Genomic DNA, 24,162 nt, shown 5'->3' with positions numbered 1-24,162 from the left:
CTCCGGGATTGGGTCCATCACAGACAAGCTCTCAAAATACGTAGATTTTTTCTTGCAACCTCTGGTAAAATCCACCAGAGCTTATTTAAAAGACACTACCGAAGTGATTACTAAATTTGAAGGGATCAACTGGGAGGAAGATATGATCTGGTTAACATGCAATGTTTCATCGCTATACACATGTATACCACACTCTAATGGCATCCAAAAAGTGGAGTTAGAATTATTAAATTGGTCCTTTCCTTCTAACCAAATTGAATTTTTAATAGAAAGTATAAAATTTATCCTAAATAAAAATTATTTTATTTTTGAAAACAAATTTTATGTACAGAAAAGAGGAACGGCAATGGGTACCACCTTTGCCCCCTCATACGCGAATTTGTATGTAAATGCTTTTGAAAATAACTATGTATGGGAAAATAACCCTTTTTTAAGTAATATTTTAATTTATGCAAGAAATATAGATGACATTATTATTCTATGGAAGGGCAAAGAAGAACGAGTAAATGATTTTATGGACCATCTGAATAGCAATGATTTTAATTTAAAATTTACTAAAAATATATCAAAAGAAAAAATAGAATTTCTGGATTTGATTCTTTTTAAAGATTCACAAGGGAAAATTGCTGTAAAAAACTATAGGAAGACTACCAATTGCAATAGCTTCATACAAGCTAAAAGTGCACACAAAAAGAGTTGGATAAATAATGTTCCCAAAAGTCAATTCTCAAGAATTAGGAGAAATTGCACGCATAATTCAGATTATAATATGGAAGCGGATATTTTAGAGAAGAAATTTTTGGATAAAGGATACAATCCAGAGGTATTAAATAAAGCAAAGGCAAATACAGCTGCCATAGATAGAGGGTCTTTTTTTCGAGAGAAGAATCTTACTGATGTTTCAATGGCAATAGGGACCAATTTGCATAACAACTTTATTAGATCTCAATCCAAAAATCAAAACCCTATAAGATTTATAACTACATATAATCAAGGTTCTAAAAAACTAGAAGACATAATCACTAGACATTGGCCAATTTTAAAATCAGATCCCCTTTTGGGTCCACAGCTTGAAGAAAAACCCATTTTTACATACAAAAAAGGAAGGAGTTTAAAAAACATATTAGCCCCTAGTAGAATCAAACCCATTCACAAAAATAAGACTAACCCAAATACAGACAATTGGCTAACGAATTGGAAAGGTACTATGAAATGTGGTAAAACCAGATGTAACATGTGTAAACACATAAACAAATCGCCCACATTCCATAACAGCCTATCCACAGAAACCTACAGCATAGACTTTAGAAGCAACTGTGACTCAATATACGTTGTATATCTATTAGAATGTGGATGCGGCCTATTATATGTGGGTCGCACGAAAAGAAAGATAAGGCGTAGGACAAATGAGCATCTGTACAACATTAAAGAAAAAATGGAGAACCATAGTGTCCCAAAACATTTTTTAGATTGCCATGGGAGCAATCCAAGTTCTTTAAAGATCCAAGTAATTGATCAAGTACCACACACAAAACCAAATAGATTACTTGAACTAAGAAAACTAGAAACAAAGTGGATCTACAAGCTAAAAACATTGCAGCCCTTAGGATTAAACATTGATATAGATGTGGCGGCCTTTTTATAAAATCATACACCAATTTCCCTTTGTGTGGTCAGAACTTCCATAGTACTTGCATAAATTTTAGCTAGGTCATTTCCAATCCTCATCTTCAACTATAGTCTTAACATTTCAATTTTAAATAGCTATAAATTTTACTGTGTACAATATCCCCTTCCTAATACATGACATCCCTTCGAAAATATATCTCAATGTTTTAGATATACCAATCAACTTAACTAAAATTAGTTTTTTTAAATATTGAATTTTAAAATATTGTACTTTTAAGGCAAAATGATGTCCCCCAAAGAACCTTGTTTTCAGGGCATCCTTTGATAATTATCAAGATCACAAGGATACTCTCCCCAACAAAATCGTTATTTTTTAGAATATAAATATATAGCACAGTTTGATATTACAGCATTAATTTTAACACATCTATACTATGTTTCTAAACAAAAACTAATTAGGATTTTTTTAATAATAACATTTTTTACCATTTTTTGTTAACAATTATTTATTTCACCTATTCAAATTAGTGAATTCGCATCTTCTGATAAAAGCTAATCAAATAAATTAAATTTATAAACTTAAAGTGAATATGGACAGAACCCTGTATGGCTATTATATAGCAACATTGATCGCTAAAAAGAATATTTTACAAGTTTTTCATAAGTGTTCTGTTTTAACGTAGAAAATTATATTAGGGCTATATTTTAGGTCTATCAATAATATAAAACGCTCAAAATCCTTACAATTATTACTTTATAACTATTCACATATAAATAAGGGCAAAACGCTTTAATATGGGTCTTACTAGAAACATACAATGTATATCTGTTGTCTATTAATTACATATATTTTGTTTGTAATAAGAGAGAACGTCATGTATTGCACTGCTTTTATTTGTTTTTAGAAGTATCTTTGTACTCATATTTTGTCTTCCCTTACGTGCTCGCTGCATGAAATTATGTGTAAAAAATATTGTTACTGCATGCTATTTTAGGAATATACAAGCTTTCAACTTAAATCTGGGTTTACATATGCGCTCACACCCTCTAGTAATGATAGGCTAGAAAGCGCACACCTCCCATCTGATTGGCGGACATACCTTTAAAACAAATAGGCGCCAAGTTCAATTCATTTAGCCTTTGATAAAGCCCGACCGGAGTCGGGGGAAACGCGTCAGGCATCCGAACAAAAGACTTAGCAGGAAAGCAGTTAAAGAATACTGTTCAGCATTAGCGTTACTAAGACTGGGGTGACAGGATCCGGAACACCGCTGCCCACTTAGTCTTTTCGTAAACGGAGAGGAGAAGGACCAACTATCTCCCTGGTGCTGCAGGAGCTGCGATAATCCTAATGAGCATATGCTCTCAATGCTGACTTTTAACTTTTATCCAGTAAGTGTTTTTAACCGTGTGTTTTACTAGTATAATAAAATCCTACACTTGAATCGTGCCTTGTGCGCCTGTCTTTTCTTTCATTTCAGGCTCTGTAACAGTGATGCACTGATCGTTCAGGATTTATTTTGCTTTCATTTCCGTGTAGCTGCGTCACAGATCTTACATGGATATCAGAACTAATGTCTAGTACTAAACAATAGTCAGATTCTCTGTGCAGAGGTTGTTATAGGCTTGTGGTATAATTTATAAGTACCTTGCATGAGAAAAGTTAAAGCAAAACAGGTACTAGGAGGCCCCTCTTTCCAAAGATTAAAAGTTTCTTGGTCTTACAGTGCATTTATGGTTCCCGGTGGCCCAGCAGTGAGGTACACCCGTTACTTAGTTTCTGCGGCCAATATTTCACATAAGTCTCTGCATAGCCCGTACAAATAAAGTTGGAGCTACCTCTGTCCCCTTACCGGAATAAAATGGATGCTGGTATCAGACAATGTCGTAACATTCTTATCGTTAGTCAATTTCTCTCACCCTTCTGAACGATGTACTGGTTCTCCAGAGCATTTGCAAGCCGTCTTGAGTTGGAGTTTGATCTGACTGGTGCTCGTTCATCAAATCATTGAGGGCTTTAGGCAGATATCGCCCATAGCATCTCTCCGATCTCTGCGTAGCTAGTGTTTCACCCTGCCTTGTGGCCGTCGAGCTCCCATGCAGCGCCTTGTGGCTTATAGGCCTCCGTTAGTGCCGACAGTCAGTCCTTATGGCAATGCTCCGGGGGGATAAAAAAGCCATAACAAGTGGTATCTTTGTGATCCGGATTGTCTCCCCCAGTAAACTGCAGCCTTAGGATCTCAACAATACTGAATAGAATAGTTTTATTTTGTATAGCTCCCGGTCCGTCGGAATAGCTTTAGCTTGTAGCGGCCATCTTAGGAGAACGCACGCTCCGCCTCACTAGGCCCCAATAAGTTTTATCAACAAAGCATATATAAAAACGATTAAATATGCCAGCAAACGTTTTATATTGCACATTAATCAGAGTATATACCTCTGATAGCAAGCCTGATACTAGTCGCTATTAAATCACTGTATTTAGGCTTTAACTTACATTAATCCGCTATCAGCAGCATTTTCTAGCAAATTCCATCCCTAGAAAAACTTAACTGCACATACTTTATTGCAGGATACCCTGCACGCCATTCTCCCTCTGAAGTTACCTCACTCCTCAGACATATATGAGAACGGCAGTGGATCTTAGTTACTTCTGCTAAGATCATAGAAAAACGCAGGCAGATTCTTCTTCTAAATGCTGCCTGAGATAAAATAGTACACTCCGGTACCATTTAAAAACAATAAACTTTTGATTGAAGAAAAAACTAACTATATTTTACCACTTTCCTCTAACTACCTCCAGCTATGTTGAGAGCTTGCAAGAGAATGACTGGGTATGGCAGTTAGGGGAGGAGCTATATAGCAGCTCTGCTGTGGGTGATCCTCTTGCAACTTCCTGTTGGGAAGGAGAATATCCCACAAGTAATGGATGATCCGTGGACTGGATACACCTAACAAGAGAAAAAGCATATATATTTATACTGTATATATATATATATATATATATATATATATATATATATATATATATATATATATATATACACACACATTCAATTCTACCTTGTTTCAAAGCAATTGTAAGTGACAATGAGGCTATGATACCTAATATATATATATATATATATATATATTTATATACAGTACATCAGTTGCAATATAATAGTAATAATAATGATAAAGAATTATAGAAACTGGCAATGGCCTGGGTACTATGACTTGATAACAAAGAACTGGATAACATAAATCCAGTAAATATTCCAAGTACGAACTAAAATCCCTTAATCAATAAAAGGGATGGCATAACGTTTATATGTATATCAATAATGCCTAGTACATGCCAAGTGACATCAATTCTTAGGAATTACGAAAATAAGAATATATAGATCAGGTAGTGGTACTAATTTCAGAATCTCATTAAAGAAAATAATAATTCGGAGTCACACTATTCCCAAAATTTAATTACATCATAGACTGAGTTGTATCCCTTTGGTATTCGTGACTTAAGAGTGAATATCCAGTATTCTTCCCTCTTTAAAGGGTCTTGGTGTCACCCCCTCTTTTGGGTACTGTAACATTTTCAATAAGAAATGTGCCATCTGCAATGTTTGGTTAGGCCCTGTTTGATCCTGCTCTAATTTATGACCTATGCTAATTAGGATCATGTGACTGTTATTACCTTTAAATTGAATATCCCCAGCTTGTTACAACAAGCTTAGCTTGTTAGATCAGCATTGCATGTGTGTAGTTCCCTAAGTGTGCTAATTCATAAGTGTAGAGAGAGTTATAACAACGGAGTTAGACAAAGGAGTGGACAACAGAAATAAGTTCTTTCAAATTCAAACAATTAAATGCAAACATGCTACAACTTCTAATGTCTGCTTTAACCTTTTCCTCCCTTCTCTTTAAAGTCACAGCTCATCCATTCACAAACAGCACTCAGAACATTCATATTTCTCCATCTCTTCTACCTTCCCCCCTCTACAACACACATGAACTTTATTCCTATCTCACATCCCTCAGCCAGCCATGCTTTACTGATCCTAAACTTAAACACTCACATAAGACACATTCTCATCTCCTTTCACTCACCATCTTTCTTCTTCTTGCAGCTGGGGATGTCTCGCCTAACCCAGGTCCACCCTCTGCTTCCCTCAGATCACTACCCCAAATGACACCTCATACCTTGCACACGTAACCCTCTAAACCTCATTAACTGCACCTCTATTAGTACACCCCAATTCTCGTGTGCCCTTTGGAATGCACGCTCGGTATGCAATAAGCTTACATCTATTCACAACCTATTTATTTCACGTTCACTTAACCTGTTAGCCCTCACTGAAACTTGGCTTTCCTCCTCTAACACAACTGCTGTAGCCTCTCTGTCCTATGGCGGCCTGCACTTCAGTCACACTCCCAGGCCTGGAGACAAACAAGGAGGAGGAGTAGGAATTCTCCTGTCTCCGCACAGTACCTTTCACTGCATTCCTTCACCCCCTATCTTTCCTTCTCATCTTTTGAAGTTCACGCTATCCGCCTCTTCTCCCCTATAGCTCTTCATGTTGCAGTTATCTATCGGCCCCCTGGCCCAGCATCACAATTTCTGGACCACTTCGAAGCCTGGCTTCCACATTTTCTATCTTCTAATGTCCCTTCTCTCATCTTAGGGGACTTCAACATACCCCTTGATAAGCCTAAAATGCCTGCTGCCTCTAAACTTCTATCCCTTACCACCTCTTTAGGCCTGTCCCAGTGGACAACATCTCCAACACACCGTGAAGGCAACTCCATAGACCTGGTCTTCACAAATCTCTGTGCTGTTTCCAACTCCCTTAACTTCCCCTTTCCTCTCTCTGACCACCATCTATTAACTTTCTCTCTCACTCTACCTGCTACATCTTTGCAAGCCCCCAAAAAACTGCTACCTCACAGGAATTTAAATGACTTGGATCTCACAGACTTTTCCACTCAACTGAGTCCTCTGCTCTCTGACATTTCATCCCTCTCCTGTCCAAACCTCGTGACTCTACAGTATAATTCGGCACTAAAATCAACACTTGACAAAACTGCACCCTCCACTCTTCGACGTACATCAATCACTCGACGGCAACCATGGCACACTAAGCAGACCAGATATATTCAGCGATGCTCACGGGCCGCTGAACGGCAGTGGAGGAAATCACGCACCTTTGCTGATTTCCAACATTATAAATTCACCCTTAAGTCCTACAACTCTGCGCTCAGCCTGGCAAAACAAGTCTATTTCTCCTCCCTTGTGTCATCTCACGCATCCAACCCCAGAAAACTGTTCTCAACCTTTAACTCCCTTCTATGTCCGCCTGCCCCCCCCGCCCACTACCAACCTCGCTGCTCAAATTATTGCTGATCACTTCAAAAATAAAATTGACACCATTAGAAAAGAGATCTGCACCTCGCACCACGCAAACCCAGCGATCCTACCCACCCCTTCTATTAAAAAAAATCTATGCTATTTCCCTCCTGTAACCGAGGAAAAAGTCTCTGCACGCCTATCCTCAGCTCATCTCACAACCTGCCCACTTGACCCTATTCCTTCATGACTTATTCCCTCTCTCTCTGCTTCACTAACCCCTATCCTAATTCATCTCTTTAACCAATCTCTCACTGCTGGCACATTTCCTGACACTTTCAAGCATGCGTCAATCATACCAATCCTAAAAAAGGCCTCGCTTGACCCCTCCATGTCTTCTAACTATCGACTGGTCTCCTTACTTCCCTTTGCTTCAAAATTATTGGAACGACTAGTCTATAATCAGCTAACTGAATTTCTCACAACTAACTCCTTACTTGATCCACTACAATCTGGTTTCCGCCCTAAACACTCAACAGAAACCGCTCTTTTTAAAGTAACAAATGACCTGTTATCAGCTAAAGCAAAAGGCCATTACTCCTTACTAATTCTTCTTGACCTGTCTGCAGCTTTTGATACAGTTGACCATCCTCTCCTCCTAAAAATACTACATTCATTTGGCATCTGAGACACAGCCCTCTCCTGGTTTACATCATATCTTTCAAACCGCTCGTTTTCAGTTTCCTTTAACAACATATCTTGTGATCCTATGCCTCTCTCAGTTTGGTCCCTTGCTTTTCTCTCTTTATACATCCTGCCTTGGAAAACTTATAGCCTTCTTTGGATTCCAGTACCACCTATATGCTGATGATACCCAAATCTATCTTTCCTCTCCTGATATCTCTCCCTCTTTACTCAACCAGATTTCTGACTGCCTCTCTGCAATTTTCTCTTGGATGACTTCACACTACCTCCAACTCAATCTGTCCAAAACTGAGCTGCTTCTTATCCCCCCTTTTCGAGACATCCGACACCTGACATTTCTCTGATGGTTGGAGACTCTATTCTCAACACCTCACCCCAGGTCCATTGCCTTGGGGTCACACTAGACTCAGAACTCACATTCAACCCACATATACAAATGCTTACCAAATCCTGTCATTCACACCTACGCAACATTTCCAGAATTCGTCCCTTCCTTACTCAAAAAACTACAAAAATACTTGTTCATTCCCTCATCCTGTCACGCATTGATTATTGCAATCTACTCTTAATTGGCCTTCCAAAACACCACCTCTCCTCCCTCCAATATATTATGAATGCTTCTGCTAGACTCATCCACCTAGGTCGATGATCTACATCAGCTGCTCCACTCTGCCAATCTCTACACTGGCTCCCCATACACTCCAGAATACAATTTAAAGTATTAGCCCTAACCTACAAAGGACTCAACAGTCTAACTCCCAACTATATTTCCTCTCTCATCGTGAAATACTCCCCAACCCGTCCTCTTCGATCAACCTCTGACCTATGTCTCTACACTCCTTTTATCTCTACATCCCACTCCCGCCTCCAAGACTTCGCACCTGCTGCTCCTGTCCTCTGGAACTCTCTACCCCGCTCCATCAGACTGTCTCCAACCTTGTATAGCTTCAGACGATCCTTGAAAACCCACCTATTCAGAGAGGCTTACCATCTCTCCTCCATCCTGCATCCGAACCAAGCTAATACATGTACATGAACTGCCTGACTCACTGCTGCAAATACAACCGATGTAACAAGCTACCCCAACCTTATGTCTCTGCACCCTAAACCTATAGACTGTGAGCTCTCCGGAGCAGGGCCCTCTTCCTCCTGTGCTATATTTGTTTAGTCTTGTTATGTTTTGTATTGTATCACAAATCTTTGTCATTGTATACCCCTATCATTGTACCCAGCACTACGGAATTTGGCGGTGCTATACAAATAAATGATAATAATAATAATTAATAACCATCCATCTAAGGGTGGTGTTGGAGCTTCCATGTTCACTAATAAAGTGCTTAGCCATATCAGAACAGGGATCAGACATTTTAATGTCTGATAGATGTTGCCTTATCCTTTCCCTGACCTCTCTAGAGGTACATCCTACATACTGTCTACCGGTACAGGTACACCATATAAGATAGACTGCATTCTTAGTCCTGCAGTTAACCCATGATTTCACAGTATAACCTTTCCCTGTAAAATAGGACTCAAATGAGTCACCTCTGTCTATATAGGTACAGGGTATACAGGCACTATACCCACACCTATACAAACCTTTAGATTCCAACCAAGAACTTGCAATGCTACTTGCAGGGAGAACACTGGGTGAAATTTGATTACCAATGGTAACCCCTCTCCTGTAAGAAAATCTACAACCTTGTTCAATTGTTTTCACTAAGCCATCATCAGCCAAAAGCATGGTCAAATTCTTGCAAATGATTTTACATATGTCATCATAATCTGATGAATACTGTGTTACAAACATCACAGGTTCTATTTCAAGTTGACCAGCGTGTTTGTTCAGTGTGGTTTGGGTTTGTCTTAAAGCAGAGTTTGTCTGTCAAGTTTATCTACTTCCATCTTTTCTTTCTGTATAACATTCTTATGGTAAACCCTCTGGTAGAGTCTTTTGGTCAGATCTTTGCTTTGCATTTCATAGTCAGCTTTATTAGAACAATTTCTCTTAGTCTAAATGTATTGTCCCTTTGCAATCGAGTAGGGGACTTGTCGGGGATGATTGCTCTTACCGTGGAGTAAGGTATTACCCGAAATGGGTTGTCTATATATTGTAGACTCTACTTTATATTGTGGGATATTAGCAATTAGCAGTAAGTCAATAAAATTGATAGAAGTTTTGTGGGTCTCGTATGCAAACTTCAAACCCCATTTGTTGTCATTTAAGTACTGTACAAAAAGTTCCATAGTAGAGACTTCACCCATCCACACTAGGATAAGGTCATCAAAGGGATACAACTCACTCTATGATGTAATTAATTTTTGGGAATAGAATCCATACTACTATAATTGTTACACATTAGAGCATTGACTCTTTCTACATCGGCTGCTTTAAGAATAGTGTGACTCACTCAAACCTCCACTCATTAACCACCTCTCACATAGATCCACAGATCCTCTTACAAATAGAGGACACCAAATTGAAAATAGAGGCCATAGAACTTAAGCGCTATCAGTCACAGGTTCGCCAGATTCAGCAAACTTTTTACGCCAAAGGAAACAAAGCAGACCGACTCTTAGCCAATAAACTTAGACAGTGCACTGCGGAAGCTCGCATTCCTCACTTAGTAACACCGCAGGGCATTGTCCGCCTCCCAATAGATATTGGGAATGCTTTCGCGCACTACTACTCCTCTTTATATAACTTACAAAATTCCTCAGAAACTCCTGCCCCATCTTCTCAACGCATTCAGGATTTCTTGAAATCCTTGTCCCTACCGGTTCTTTCCGAATCTCAAAAAATGATGCTAGATTCTCCTATTGCCATTGACGAGGTGGCTTCGATAATTAAATCTTTGAAGCCTAATAAATCCCAAGGTCCAGACGGGTATAGCGCCCTCTTCTATAAAACCTTTTCTGCACAGCTCTCCCCCCTACTTACCAGAATCTGTTCGCTTGCCAGACAAACTGGCTCCCTCCCTCCAAAAATGCTTGAAGCAGTTATAGTGGCGATTCCAAAGCCAGGAAAGACCCCAGACAGGTGTGAACATTTCCGCCCTATCTCATTAATTAACACGGATGTCAAAATCCTGGCTAAGGTTCTGGCTATTAGACTCAATAGGGTTCTTGCGTCTCTTGTCAATGAAGACCAGGTTGGCTTCACCCCGGGCAGGGAGGGGCCGGACAACACTCGCAGACTTCTCAATGTCTTCTTCGAGGCCAAACGAAGACTTATCCCCTGTACGGCGCTGGCGCTCGACGCCGAAAAAGCCTTTGACAGGGTGAAGTCCTCGATCACTTCGGCTTCCCCCCAGCTTTATCTTATGTATTAGGTCACTTTACTCTGCCCCCTCAGCCTCAGTTAAAGGCCTAGGTTTTCGTTCTCTGAGTTTCCGAATCACCAACGGGACCCGGCAAGGGTGCCCTCTGTCTCCACTGATATTCGCTTTGATTATGGAACCGCTTGCGGAGGCCATTAGGAGCAACCCGGAGATAGGAGGAGTTGAGATCGAGGGAACTATGCAAAAGACTGCACTGTTTGCAGATGACCTAACTATTTTCCTGAACGACCCTGTTCGGTCTCTCCCTGTCCTGTTTAGATTACTGGACTATTTCAGCCAACTCAGCCACTATAAGCTGAACCTTAACAAAACTGACACTTATACCATCAATTTAGAGGACGGCGAACTTGAGTCTCTAAAAGCGACATACTCGTTCAATTGGTTCACACAGAAAATCAAACATCTAGGAGTCTATCTCTCCTCTAACAAATCTACCATCATTGAATCCAATTTTTACCCATTGCTACAGCAGTTCCAGAAGAGCACGAATACATGGAGTGTACCCTGTATCTCGTGGCTAGGTCGGATAGCAGCGTTCAAAATGGTGCTACTCCCCAAGCTGACCTACCTTTTTCGTTCACTCCCTATTCCGATACCTAAATCCCTCATTGGTAAATTTCAACAAGTCTGCAATAAGTTTATCTGGAGAAACAAACACCCCAGAGTAGCTACTCGTATCATGCAGCAACCGATTTGTAATGGAGGCGCTGGCGCCCCCAACATTGCTACTTACCATGAGACCTCATGCCTAGCACATATCCTCGCTTGGAATGTCACCTCTACCCTTAGTAGGTGGCGAACACTGGAACAAGCTACCTTGCCTAAGTCTTTACTACTTCCAGATCTTATCTGGCTTCCCAAACATGTCAGGTCTATATATAACATACATAATACTATTATCATACACTCCTTGCGTTTTTGGGATAGGCTACGCTCGTTGAAGCAAATTGCCCCACATCCCTCTCCTATACATTCCCTATCGGGACTTCTCTTAGCCCTTAGGGACTCACATCCACAATTTTGGCATGAGTGCGGTATTACCCGCATAGCTGACTTATTTCCCAGAGGCAGGTTCATAGCCTCAACTTATAACCCATCTCCACTTTTAAAATTTGAATTCTGGAGGCTTCGCAGCCTCTTAAAATCCTGGGGATTTCTTGACTACCCCCTCCGGGAAGCTACTGAATGGGAAAAAAGATGGTCGAACAAAATCAAAATCCCACAGGCGCTCTCGATTTCATATAGGGACCTGCTGAATTCCCCTACATTTTTCAAGTCTGCTTACATTATAACCTGGGGAAGAGACTTAAAATTTCATGCTGACCAAGCAGACTGGGCTAAAGCCTAAAGCTGCCACGCAAACCAAACAGGCACTTCACTGCGTTACACTCTTAGAGCTATACATTAAAATTTGCACCCAATGGCACCTCACTCCGCTTAGGTTATACAAAATTTCCCACTCCAATTCCCCGCTATGCTGGAGGGAGTGTGGGATGGTGGGATCGCCAGCCCAATTTGGTGGGACTGCCCGACATTACAACCTTTCTGGTCCACAATCTTAAACAAGTGCTTAGCTCTTGACCCCCTGGTTGGCAACACCCCACAAACTTTGTTATTCCATATAGGCATTAAGTCACACACCACCTCCACCATTTTCCTGAGCATTTATCTACTATCGGCTGCCAAGTTAGCGGTTGCTAGAGACGACTAATACACCCTCCGAGAGAACCCTAAGGTAGTACCTAACCTCCCATAAGTCCAGAAAAATTAATATCTGTCCCGAGCACAACTAATTATCAGTTAATCCCGGGTTTCTACTCTGAAAGTCTTAGGGAATCTATGACTTCCCTTCCCCCCCCTCCCTCCCCCCCCTCCTTTTTTTTTTTTCTTTCTTCTTCTCTCTCCCTTTTCCTTGCTCTCCTCCTCTCCTACCTTACCCCCTTCCCTCCACCTCCTTCCTTCCCCTCCTCACCCCTTGCCACCCTTTGTTTGGGTCACCAAGATCATTAGTCATTGCTTTACATAAAACATGCTATTCGTATTGTTATTTGCTTGTCTTATCCACAGATATACGATACCCTTATTGAAAACGTTGAAGCCGTCTGTTGTTTTACTGTTTCCAATTTGTATGCTCTTCCACATATTGTTTGCATCATTCTACTATGTACAGTGAATATTTGTAATGCTAATTTCATATTGGATGTTTGATTATTACCTTGTTATTCTCATGACTTTCAACCTCAATAAAATATTACTTTAAAAAAAAAAAAAAAAAAAGAATAGTGTGACTCCGAATTATTATTTTCTTTAATGAGATTCTGAAATTGGTACCACTACCTGATCTATATATTCTTATATTCGTAATTCCTAAGAATTTATGTCACTTGGCATGTACTAGGCATTATTGATATACATATACACGTTATGCCATCCCCTTTATTAATTAAGGGATTTTAGTTCGTACTTGGAATATTTACTGGATTTATGTTATCCAGGTCTTTGTTATCAAGTCATAGTACCCAGGCCATTGCCAGTTTCTATAATTCTTTACCATCATTATTACTATTATATTGCAACTGATATATATAAATATTTATATTAGGTATCATAGCCTTATTGTCACTTACAACTGCTTTGAAAGAAGGTAGAATTTAAGGTATGTATATTCTTAATTTGCCTATGTGTTTAATTCAATTTTAAACTTAGTATTGCATTCATTCTCTCATGCTAACTTTACAAACAGGTGTTGTACCTATACATGTTTATGAAAGCACAATAATATTTGATACATAACTTTATACTTTTGTATTATTATTTATGCTACTTCATACATATATAAGTAAATGGTTATCTGGTTATCAATTGATGCTGCTGTCTGACAGCTTAGACAATTAACACTGTAATACACCTGTTTAGGTAAACAGCCAATGAGATTTTGCTTTTAAATATGGCGGTAATTTCTAATGAGATTCAGTCTAGGATAAGGCCCAAGGTTGAAACATGTCAGACTTCTTTATCTTATGTCGCTGTTCTTTTAATTGTTTTTTTGAATAAAGTATTGGAAAATTTGAAGAAGCTGTGCCGGCTTTCTCCTTTTCTACTTCACTGAACTTTCCCCTTGGCAAGGCACCATTTTATCCAGGATCGTTGTTCCAGTCATTTGTTCTGGTAAGGGACCGTACTTTTCAAAAGAGTGAACCATGTGACGTTTCATCAGCTTTTGCACTAATTTTTGCCCCTAATACGCATGCGTGCCAGCGTCATCACATACCTGGCTGCATACGTCACTGTGAAACTATTTAGAATTGTGAAATTCTGAAACCTTTATATAGCGTATGCATGAGCTTTTCTATCACAAATGGGGGGGAGGGTTATGGAACGATGTTTATTCAACACTGTATGTGAATTATGGTGTGAAACAGAAATAAATGTATACTTATTTAAAAATATTTATTTATATATAACCTCAAATGCATACAAACAAGAAGGCGTGCATTCAAACCACTTCACTTTATGTTTACTTTAAAATACGACATGCAGTGGCGATATCCAGTGCGGCAGTGGCGGCGCTGAAGAGGTGGTGAGCAAGGCGGCATTAATTCCCGTATGGCTATGTCTGTTTTACTTACCTTCCCTTTCCAGGCAGTGTTTTACTGCTCCACATAACTTATCACTCCACATTTAGCCTGAATGTTCTGTTATTCTACTTGCTTAACGGTAGAGTCGACTCGGTGAGTAATAATTTTGCACTTTTATATATATATATAAATCATTACAATGATATGACATTTGGGGTAATCAGTCTCTAGGCCTTCAACCACTGGATCACTACAAAGAAGCTGGTCATAATACTAAACAATGCAGAGGAAGGAAAATAAAGTAGGAGAATTGGTTATCAGAATTTCATAACTGAAAAAATGGCTTAGTGAAGTCTATGAGTAAAGCAATTGGGTTGCTGAAACGCGTAATGCATCTTTTTGCATCTTGGATGTAACACTTATATTTTGGTCTTAATAAATATTGAAGTTTTTAATGGACTTCTCATTTCTAATAAGTCATGTACAAGCCTCCTTGTTTGGTCACAAATAAGACTATGGCATAAAAAAGGAGGGAAGCAGAATTTATTTTTTATTTTTGTGGACCACTTTAACTGGTGGGACAGAGCCCAGACTGTCCATATTGACAAATGTCCATTGCTCTAGAAAGAGGATGTAAAATATCAGAATAGGTTACAAATCTAGAACTGGGAACTAAAGGACAATAAAAACCAGAATACTGTACACTACAACTCAAATAAAATATACATAACACGTTTGATACAACTGCAGCTCAACTGCAAAGCAAGAGGAATATACATTGCTACAGGGAGCAGAATTTATTGCAGGTATTAGAAATACTCACATTCTTTCTTCATGCCGACAAGAAGACACTTAGCGAAACGACATGCTCGGCAAACATTTCTGTGTCTCTTAATGATTTTACAATCATTGCTGGCTCGGCATCTGTACTCAATATAACCTGAAAATGGATGGAAAGGGGTCATGTATAAGACACTGTCAAATTAATGAAAATGTTGTACTTACATACTATTAAATATAGAAGACAAATAAATAATAATAAAACCCACATTCTAATCTTAATTTTTTTAATGAGTTTTTAAAACTGAACATATTTATTTTCAAAGAGATGCCTGCTGTTTACCTTTTTGTATTACACTAATCCACTATATATTCTTTCACTTAGATACACTGGTTGTTATTACGTTGGAGCCTGAGTTTAGTCTAACTGATCACACTTCACATTAGAGATATATACACCCTGTAGTTAGATTGCTATGGAATTAACACTGACACTCCTTTTAGTTAATTTCTAGGCATGAATATCACACTGATAGGTTGGGTCAACATTATATATTTTACATAAGTCTTATGTTTATAATCATATTATAGTCCCTTTGACGTAATTACATATAGAAAATACCAGCCAATGGACATACCCTCCGTGACGTCTCGACCTGTGATTGGCTGATTTGATACGTCTACACACAGCCAGTATAATACAATATACTTTGCAGTCACTTCGCTACGGAATCATTACTGACACTTTTTTCAATGTAAGCTCCAGTCATTAATATCACGTTGATAAGTTGGGTCAATATTTATTTTTGACATAAGCCATATGTTTACAAATATATCACAGTCCTGTTGTCGTGTATACATCTAGAACTCATTCGCTAGCCATGGACATACCCCCTGTGACGCTTCTACTTGTGATTGGCTGATTTGATATGTCTGCACACAGCCTATCCTGACCATTCAAATACACTGGTCAAATCCTGGTATCCTAAAGGTACGGTACTCTATATCGGTACAATATAGTACCTCTTCTAAAAAGTAATTATGAGTAAGATCAGACGCATTAGAGAGTCCACAACACAGTTGGGTTACATTTACACACGGCATCAGTACATTACAGTGTCTTAACACATTTGGAGATACAATAGAACACAGTGTTTGACGGATGACATCACACACATGCGCAATGACAAGTAGGGAATGCTAGCATGTATGAAAACACGCCACTACTCAGACAATTTAAACATCGATATATAGATTTTAATTAAGTAAGTATAAAAAAAGCTGAAGGGTTATGAAAAACATCTAGTCCCCAGTTTCATTCCACCAATAGGAATTTTTGGTTTAAACTTTTTCAAATACATTGCACAACTGATAAAAAACAACTGTCACACTATTTGGAGATATCAAACAATGGCCTTTGTATAGTGAATATCCATAGGATAACAACTGTGAGAAATCTAAACTTATATTGTGAATATATACTAATACTCAAGTTTATTTTGAATTATGTTTGTCATTTCAATAGATTGAATGCTGATAGATTTAATTGTGATGTATTAACATTTTAGTTTGTTTTGGATTATATCTGTCATTTTTATATATTGAATGCTGATAGGCTCAACCATGAGGGAGTTGCCTCTAGCCACTCCTCTCACAGGTGTTGCTAATCATACTGATAGAAATGTGGTTCATATATAGCAAGTGTTTAAGTCATATTTTATAAGCCTGATGAAACAGCTAGCTGCTGAGAAATGCGTCGCTTGATTTTAATCTTTGTTAGTAAAGTTTAATACTTTTTTACCTAAAACACTTGCTACTGTGTATTATTTGGATCTATATTGGTCCACTGGACTTTTGCTGATTGCCTCCTGTGGAAGTCTTGTCATAGTCTGTTGGGTGACTGTATTGATCCCTTCCTGTCTGAATAGCATCAATGGAGATGCATCACCTATTGTGAGTATATATCTTACCACACATACTACTGCTCCTTGGTATAAGACTGTACTAGGCCATATAGGCACCTTTGTGTCTTCTTGTATTTTCATCACAGATTATCCATCTTTACTCCAAGAGGTCGGTCTGCTGGGTGACTGTTATAGATCCAAGACTGCTCCCATTGCACTAACTGGAGTGCTCCTAAGATTGTGAGTCTAATATAACACAACCTGATCGTATAATCTTTGTGGATCAAACAATATTGGGCCATGTGGCGCATCTGTCTCTTCTCTCGTTTAACAAATAAAGAGGAATATTGTCTAAACTCCTTGGTAGTCTAAAGATAAAACTTCAAGTTCCGAACCACATCCAAATTGTGAAGCAAATGTTCCTTCAATGAAGAAGGATTAGGACACAAGGAAGGAACAACAATCTCTTGATTGATGTTGCAATCTGAAACTACCTTAGGAAGAAAACCTAATTTGGTACGTAAAACTGCCTTATCTGCAAGAAAAACAAGATAAGAGGGGTTCACATTGCAAAGCAGAAATTTCGGAGAAATTTCCAAGACAATATTTTAATGTCAACAAGAGAATGCATAGGCTCAAACAGAGCCTGTTGCAGAATACAAAGAACAATATTTAGGCTCCAAGGTGGAGCCCCAGATCTAAACACAGGTCTGATCCATGCCAGAGCCTTGACAAAGGACTGCACATTCGGACATCCAGACAATCTTTTATGTAGTAAGACCGACAGGGCTGAAATCTGTCCTCTCAGAGAACTAGCAGAAAGGCCCTTCTCTATGCCATCCTGGAGAAAAGATAAAATTCTGGCAACCTTAACTTTGTGCCAAAAAAACCCACTCTCTTCACATCAGTATAAGTAAGTCCTCCATACTTTATGGTAAATACGACGAATCAGCTTGAAGCTTGAATCAGAGTGTCGATAACACTCTCAGAAAACCCTCTTTTGGCTAAGACTAAGCATTCAATCTCCACGCAGTCAGCCGCAGAGAATCTAGATTTTCGATGAACAAACGGACCTTGTACCAGCAGATCTCTGCGACAAGGTAACCTCCATGGAGGAGATGAAGACATCCCAAACCAGATCAGAAAACCACATCCTACACGACCACGATGGAACAATCAGGATCACTAATGCCATCTCCTGCTTGATGCGGGCCACCACACGAGGAAGAAGCAGCAACGGAGGAAAAAAATAAATGAGGTTCAACCTCCAAGGCACTGCTAGTGCATCCACTAGCTCCGCTTGAGGATCTATCGACCTCGACCCATACCTGGGTAACTTGGCATTGAGACGGGACCCCATGAGATCTATCTCCAGCATCCCCCACTTGCTGCATATCTCTGCAAACAATTTGGTATGGAGAGACCATTCCCCTGGGTGAAAGAAGCCTGCTGAGAAAATTCGCTGCCCAGATTTCCACACCCGGAATGTGGATCGCTGACAGCAAACATCTGTGGGCCTCTGCCCACTCCAGTATCTGAGATACTTCCTTCATCTCCAAGGAACTTCTTGTCCCCCTCTGATGGTTGATGTAGGCAACCGAGGTTATATTGTCTGATTGGAATCTGACAAACTGGGATGAACCCAAAAGGGGTCAAGCCTACAAGGCATTGAAGATTGCTCATAATTCCAATATATTGATCAGAAGGGAGGACTCCTCCTGAGTCCACAGCCCCTGTGATTTTTTGGCACTCCAAACTGCTCCCCATCCGGATAGGCTTTGGTCCATAGTCTTAATCTCCTAGTATGGTCTTAAGAAGCACGTCACTCGGGACAGATGATCTGGACAGACCCACCAAGAGAGCAATTCTTTCGACCGGCTGTCTAATACAATCTGTTGAGACATAATCTGAATGAGCACCGTTCCACTATCTCAGCATAGATAACTTTAAGGGTCTGAGATGGAATCTGGTAAAAAGAACAATGTTCATGCAATACACCATAAGACCAATCACCTCCCTACACTGAGCCACAGAGGGACTCAAGGAGCTCTGGAGGGCAAGACAAGCCAAAGTTAGCTTGTTACATCTCTGTTCTGTAGGAATATCCTCATGGATATGGAGTCTATTATAGTACCCAGAATTCTACTCTGGTACTTGGGACAAGTAAACTCTTTTCCAAGTTTATCCTCCATCCATGTGATCAAAGAAAACTGAGAAGAGACTCTGAATGCTCCTTCACACAATGAAAATATGGTGCCTGCACTAGAATATCATCCAAGTATGGGACTACTGCAATACCTTGGGTTCTGGCAATGACTAGAAGGGCCCCCAGAACCTTTTTAAAGATTCTTGTAGCAGTTGCTAGGCCAAACGGAAGTGTATGATAGTTATACCATATTTATATCTATATACACTGACAAAATCCTCTATTGCAACAATACAATCTGTTATTATTAAGGACAGTGGAAAGTACCGGAAAGTTGATATATGATTTTTGCTTTATGTTTTTTGCTAATTAGATTTTAAACTAAACACTATACTTAACTAGTCATATTAACTAAACATTTTTAGCTTTTGCAGCATTTTTCAGTTTATTTTTTAGTGGTTAGTACCAACATATATGGATAGAAATAACTAGATAATTTTCATATTGTTGTATTTCTTTAATGTGAATAAAATAAATATATATTTTTAACCAGTATTGTTAGTATATATTTTTTATATATTTTTTAGATATTTTAAGTGTATATAGATATATTTATTTTCCATAAGGATATTTTAGCACCCATATATTTCCATTGTTGTCTGGTAGATTTTTAGCTAGTGTTTTAAACACAGGCGCACACATATAAGAAAGGAACTTTTTTGCTTGCCAAACGGAAGTGCAATGAACTGAAAGTGCTGATCCAGGAATGAAAATCTTAGGAACTGAAAGTGTTCCCTGTGTAATGGAACATGAAGGTATGTATCCTTTAAATCTATAGTGGTCATAAACTGTCCTTCCTGCACTAGAGGAAGAATTGACCGTACTGTCTCAATATTGAAAGAGGGGACACAGAGAAGCTTGTTTAGGCACTTTAGGTCCAGAATCGGATAGAAAGTTCCCTCTTCTTGGGAACCACAAAAAGGTTTGAATAGAACCCCAAAACCTCTTTCTTCGGTAGGCACGAGACAATAACTCCTAAAGAGGAAAGATCCTGAATGCACCCTAGAATAGTTTCCCTCTTTTCTGGTCTGGTAGACAGGTTCGAGAGTAGGAATCTGCCCCTGGGCGGACGAGATTTGAAACCTATCTTGTATCCCTGATATTCGACCTCCAGGACCCAAGGATCCTGAACGTCCTGGAGCCAAGAATCTGAAAAAGAGACAGTCTGCCCCCTACACGATCTGATCCTTGATCGGGGGCCAACCCTTCATGCCAATTTGTTTTTACCGGGCTTCTTAGTCTGCTTAAACCTATTCCAGGATTGATCCAGCTTCCAAGTACTCTTGGGTTGCTCAGGCTTGGAAGAGGATTGCTGTCATTGGGATTTGTCAGAATGAAAGGAACTAAAGTTAGAAGATTGTTGTCCCTTAGACTTGTTCTTCTTATCCTGTGGTAGGAAGGAACCCTTGCCTCCAGTAACTGTAGAGATAATGGAGTCCAGCCCTGGACCAAATAAAATCTTCCCCTCTAAGGGAAGTGAAAGGAGTCTGGACTCATATCTGCAGAGCACGACTTCAACCAGAACGCTCGGCAGGTTAGGACCGCAAAGCCAGAGGCCTTTGTATTTAGGCGAATAATTTGCACGATCACCTCACAAATAAAAGAATTAGCAATTCTCAGAGCTCTAATTCTGTCTTGAATATCCTTGAAAGGAGTATCCACCTCAACAAGATCTGACCAATAGGTAGCTTCTCCAGCAAAAGCAGCAACTGCAGCTGCCGGTTGAAAAAGAAAGCCCGTATGCTGAAACATCTTTCTTAGAAAAGTTTCTATTATCCATCAGCTCTCTGAACAAAGAACTATCCTCTAGCAGGGCAGTCGTACATTTAGCAAGCATGGATATAGCGCCATCCACCTTAGGCGTGGATATAGCGCCACATCTCTAATTGAGAATCCGGTACCGGGAACAACTTTTTAAAAGTAGACAAGGGGGAAAAGGAAGATCCAATTCTATCCCATTCATTACTAATAATGTTCGCCATCTTAACCGGCACTGGAAAAGTCAAAAGAAATTTCCTGTCTTCATAAACTCTGTCTAATTTAGGTATCTAAGGTTCCTCAGATGGCGTGGCCTCTGGAACCTCAAGTATAGACAAAACCTCCTTTAATAAAAAATGCAGATGCTCAATTTTAAATCTAAAGGAGGGTTCATCCACTGCAGGAGGCTTAGACTCTGAAGTCTCTGACCCAGAAAGTTCACCTTCTGAAGCCACAGAGGTTAACTCATCGTTGAAGACATTATAGCTAAATCCTGCAAATATTTAGATGACTCCAGGTCAGAGGAGCTAAGTTTAACCTTTCTCTTGCATTTGTTAGAGCGAGGTAAGGCACTCAGGGCCACAGACACTGCCAATTTTAACTGCGCGGCAATGTCTGCAGGAAGTAGGCCCCCTCCGGATGGAGGATTAGATGTGATACAGGGAACTGCATGTGGAGTGGATAATGTACAAGGGTAGTAATCTCACGGGACTCCGAGTCCTGAGAGGTAGATGGCTCAGAGGGACTAAGAGCCTTAGCAGGCTTGTCTCCCTTCCTAGACTTTATAACAGTGTTAAGGCATGTGGAACATAATTGAGTGGGCAGTAAAACCAAGGCCTCCTCACAATATAAACAGGTATGATTAAGTACAGAAGGAGTACCTTCTAACATGTCAGAGTCCTCCATAGCTCAGGTTATACCCACAGAAGGAAACAATTTTTGTTTTTATTATAGCAAACTGCACCTTTATACTCCCAATGGCTGGGGCACTCACCACCTTCTAGACCCAGACAGATAACAGAGGAAACACTCTCCTAAGGTTCAAATCTCAATCTGAATGGAGGAAATTAACATAGCCCAAACAGCCTGTTAGTACAAGTACAGCAAGTAATAGAAGCTGTGCAACACTTTCAAAAACGAAAGTGAAACTTAAAAGTAAAACCTGTTTGTTTCAGCCAAAAACACACAGTCTATCAGCCCAGGAAAATATCATATAAAGCAGCATGTAAATAATTAATACACTGATTAATTAACCCCAACTGTTCAATAAACCCCCTTCAGAGGATATTAAACCTTTATCCTATCAAGATATAAAGGAGTCACACTGTGACCTTGTAGTTTTTAGCATTCTATGTGTAAAATTGAAATAATCTTACCTCCAGGATCTATGCTTTGGAACAGAACACAGCCTTTAATGTGTGACAGTCTTATAGCAGCGCTCCTTACATGGACTTGAGTGAGAGAAAGCAGGCAGTGAAACTCGTCAACACTGATTGCTTAGGAGCTGTTAGCAGTAGTCTGGATGGTTTTCACAGAAAAACTTTCCCTGCATATCCAGAAGCTAACTTTCATCAATACTCTCACTGAGGGGTTGACATGACTACTTAAAACTCCAGTCCTATCTTGAAGGGCAGATACCCTTTTTTCAGGACTCTCCAAATCTTATGACACTTCTCTGCCACCTCCTAATGTGACGAAAGACTAAGAATGACTGGAGTGATGAGGAAGTGGGAGGGGAATTTAAGCCTTTGGCTTCTCCCGGTGGCCAGGTATTGTATTTCCCTACAGTAAGGAATGAAGCGGTGGACTCCCCCTATCTTAAGAATGAAATGAAATAATTAAAACAATTAAATAAATAATTTAATAGTTAACATTAACACCAGATAACAGGGTTAACTCATCAATAAGTCTTACCTCGGATGGTGCGCATGAAGAAGGCCTTGCACGCTTCACATGAGGAGACTCCATAGTGATAACCCAATGCCTCATCTCCACACACAAGGCATAGTTGTTCCTTATAACTGGTGTTACAGCACAGAGTTCCCTGCATGTCAGGTCCATGTCCACTGCTGGGGATCTGATGCCCAATACTTTTTGTAGTCCATGGTTTATGCAGTCCCTTTATGCAGAGATCTACAGCATATTGCTGTCCTGCAAGAGAACAGTGCAGAATGCTAAATTAATTGTGGCTTGGGATATGGAAGACAAAATTACAGTTTTACAATTTAGCCTGTATAAGTGCACAATCTTAAGAAAAAAAAATATCCAATTTACTTTCATTCAATGTTTAGGTCATGTTTCTTTCATTTATAAGTGGTTTCACTGCAAATATTTAACAGTGTCAGTTAGATGGCAGGTCATGTGTGCTTTAACCACTTAGATGCACATAATTAGGCTTAATCATCATGCACATCTCACCTGCAGTGCATATGACAAAGACAGGTTCACCATCCAGGAGTCCCCTACTGATCTGGTTCAGGTGACCTCCACATTGCAGATGGGGAAATGAGATTGCAGCTTCTTTCCCCATCAATGTACTGTATCTCAAATGTAGGCCATCAAAAGGGCAGGGCTAACTACCAAAGCTGTAAGTGAGAGACAGCTTACCAGGGGGCTGAGAAAGAGTGATGTGATTTTGAAGCTTGTATCTCAGCCCTCAAGTCACTTACAAGGACAAGTGACCCCTCATTTCAAAAAGGAGTATTTCCTTTCAAATGTGGAAAATTGCAGGTAAGCTTGAAAATGGCTATTTAATTAAAAGGGAAGGGAAGCACAAATGGAGACCAAATTGTGCCCCTATTTGGACTAGAGGGTCAAGTGACCCCTTATTTGAAAGAAGAGAGGCTGTCCTCTTAAAACTGAGAAGAGTGGGGCACTAGAGGGACAAGTGAATCCTCATTTGAAAGAGGGGCACCTCCTGAAAATTGCAAATACA

The 24,162-nt window shown here is 39.7% G+C and overlaps 1 protein-coding gene across 1 annotated transcript in view; it reads right to left on the bottom strand.

The window, feature by feature from the left end:
- Window positions 1-23,757, bottom strand: part of LOC128647330 (steroid hormone receptor ERR1-like) — a 195,741-nt gene extending 171,984 nt beyond the window's left edge. Inside the window, exons 1-3 of the mRNA XM_053700116.1 lie at window positions 23,646-23,757; window positions 23,142-23,378; window positions 15,403-15,519 (exon numbers count right to left, since the gene is read on the bottom strand). Coding sequence (XP_053556091.1) covers window positions 15,403-15,519; window positions 23,142-23,378; window positions 23,646-23,757 — 466 coding nt within the window. The remainder of the gene's footprint in view (window positions 1-15,402; window positions 15,520-23,141; window positions 23,379-23,645) is intronic.
- Window positions 23,758-24,162: the final 405 nt, after the last annotated feature.

This window comes from Bombina bombina, chromosome 2 (genome assembly GCF_027579735.1).
Source record: "Bombina bombina isolate aBomBom1 chromosome 2, aBomBom1.pri, whole genome shotgun sequence".
Classification (NCBI taxonomy): Eukaryota; Metazoa; Chordata; class Amphibia; order Anura; family Bombinatoridae; genus Bombina; species Bombina bombina.
The sequence above is the reverse complement of the archived record's forward strand: the minus strand, read 5'-3'. Positions and strand labels throughout refer to the sequence as shown.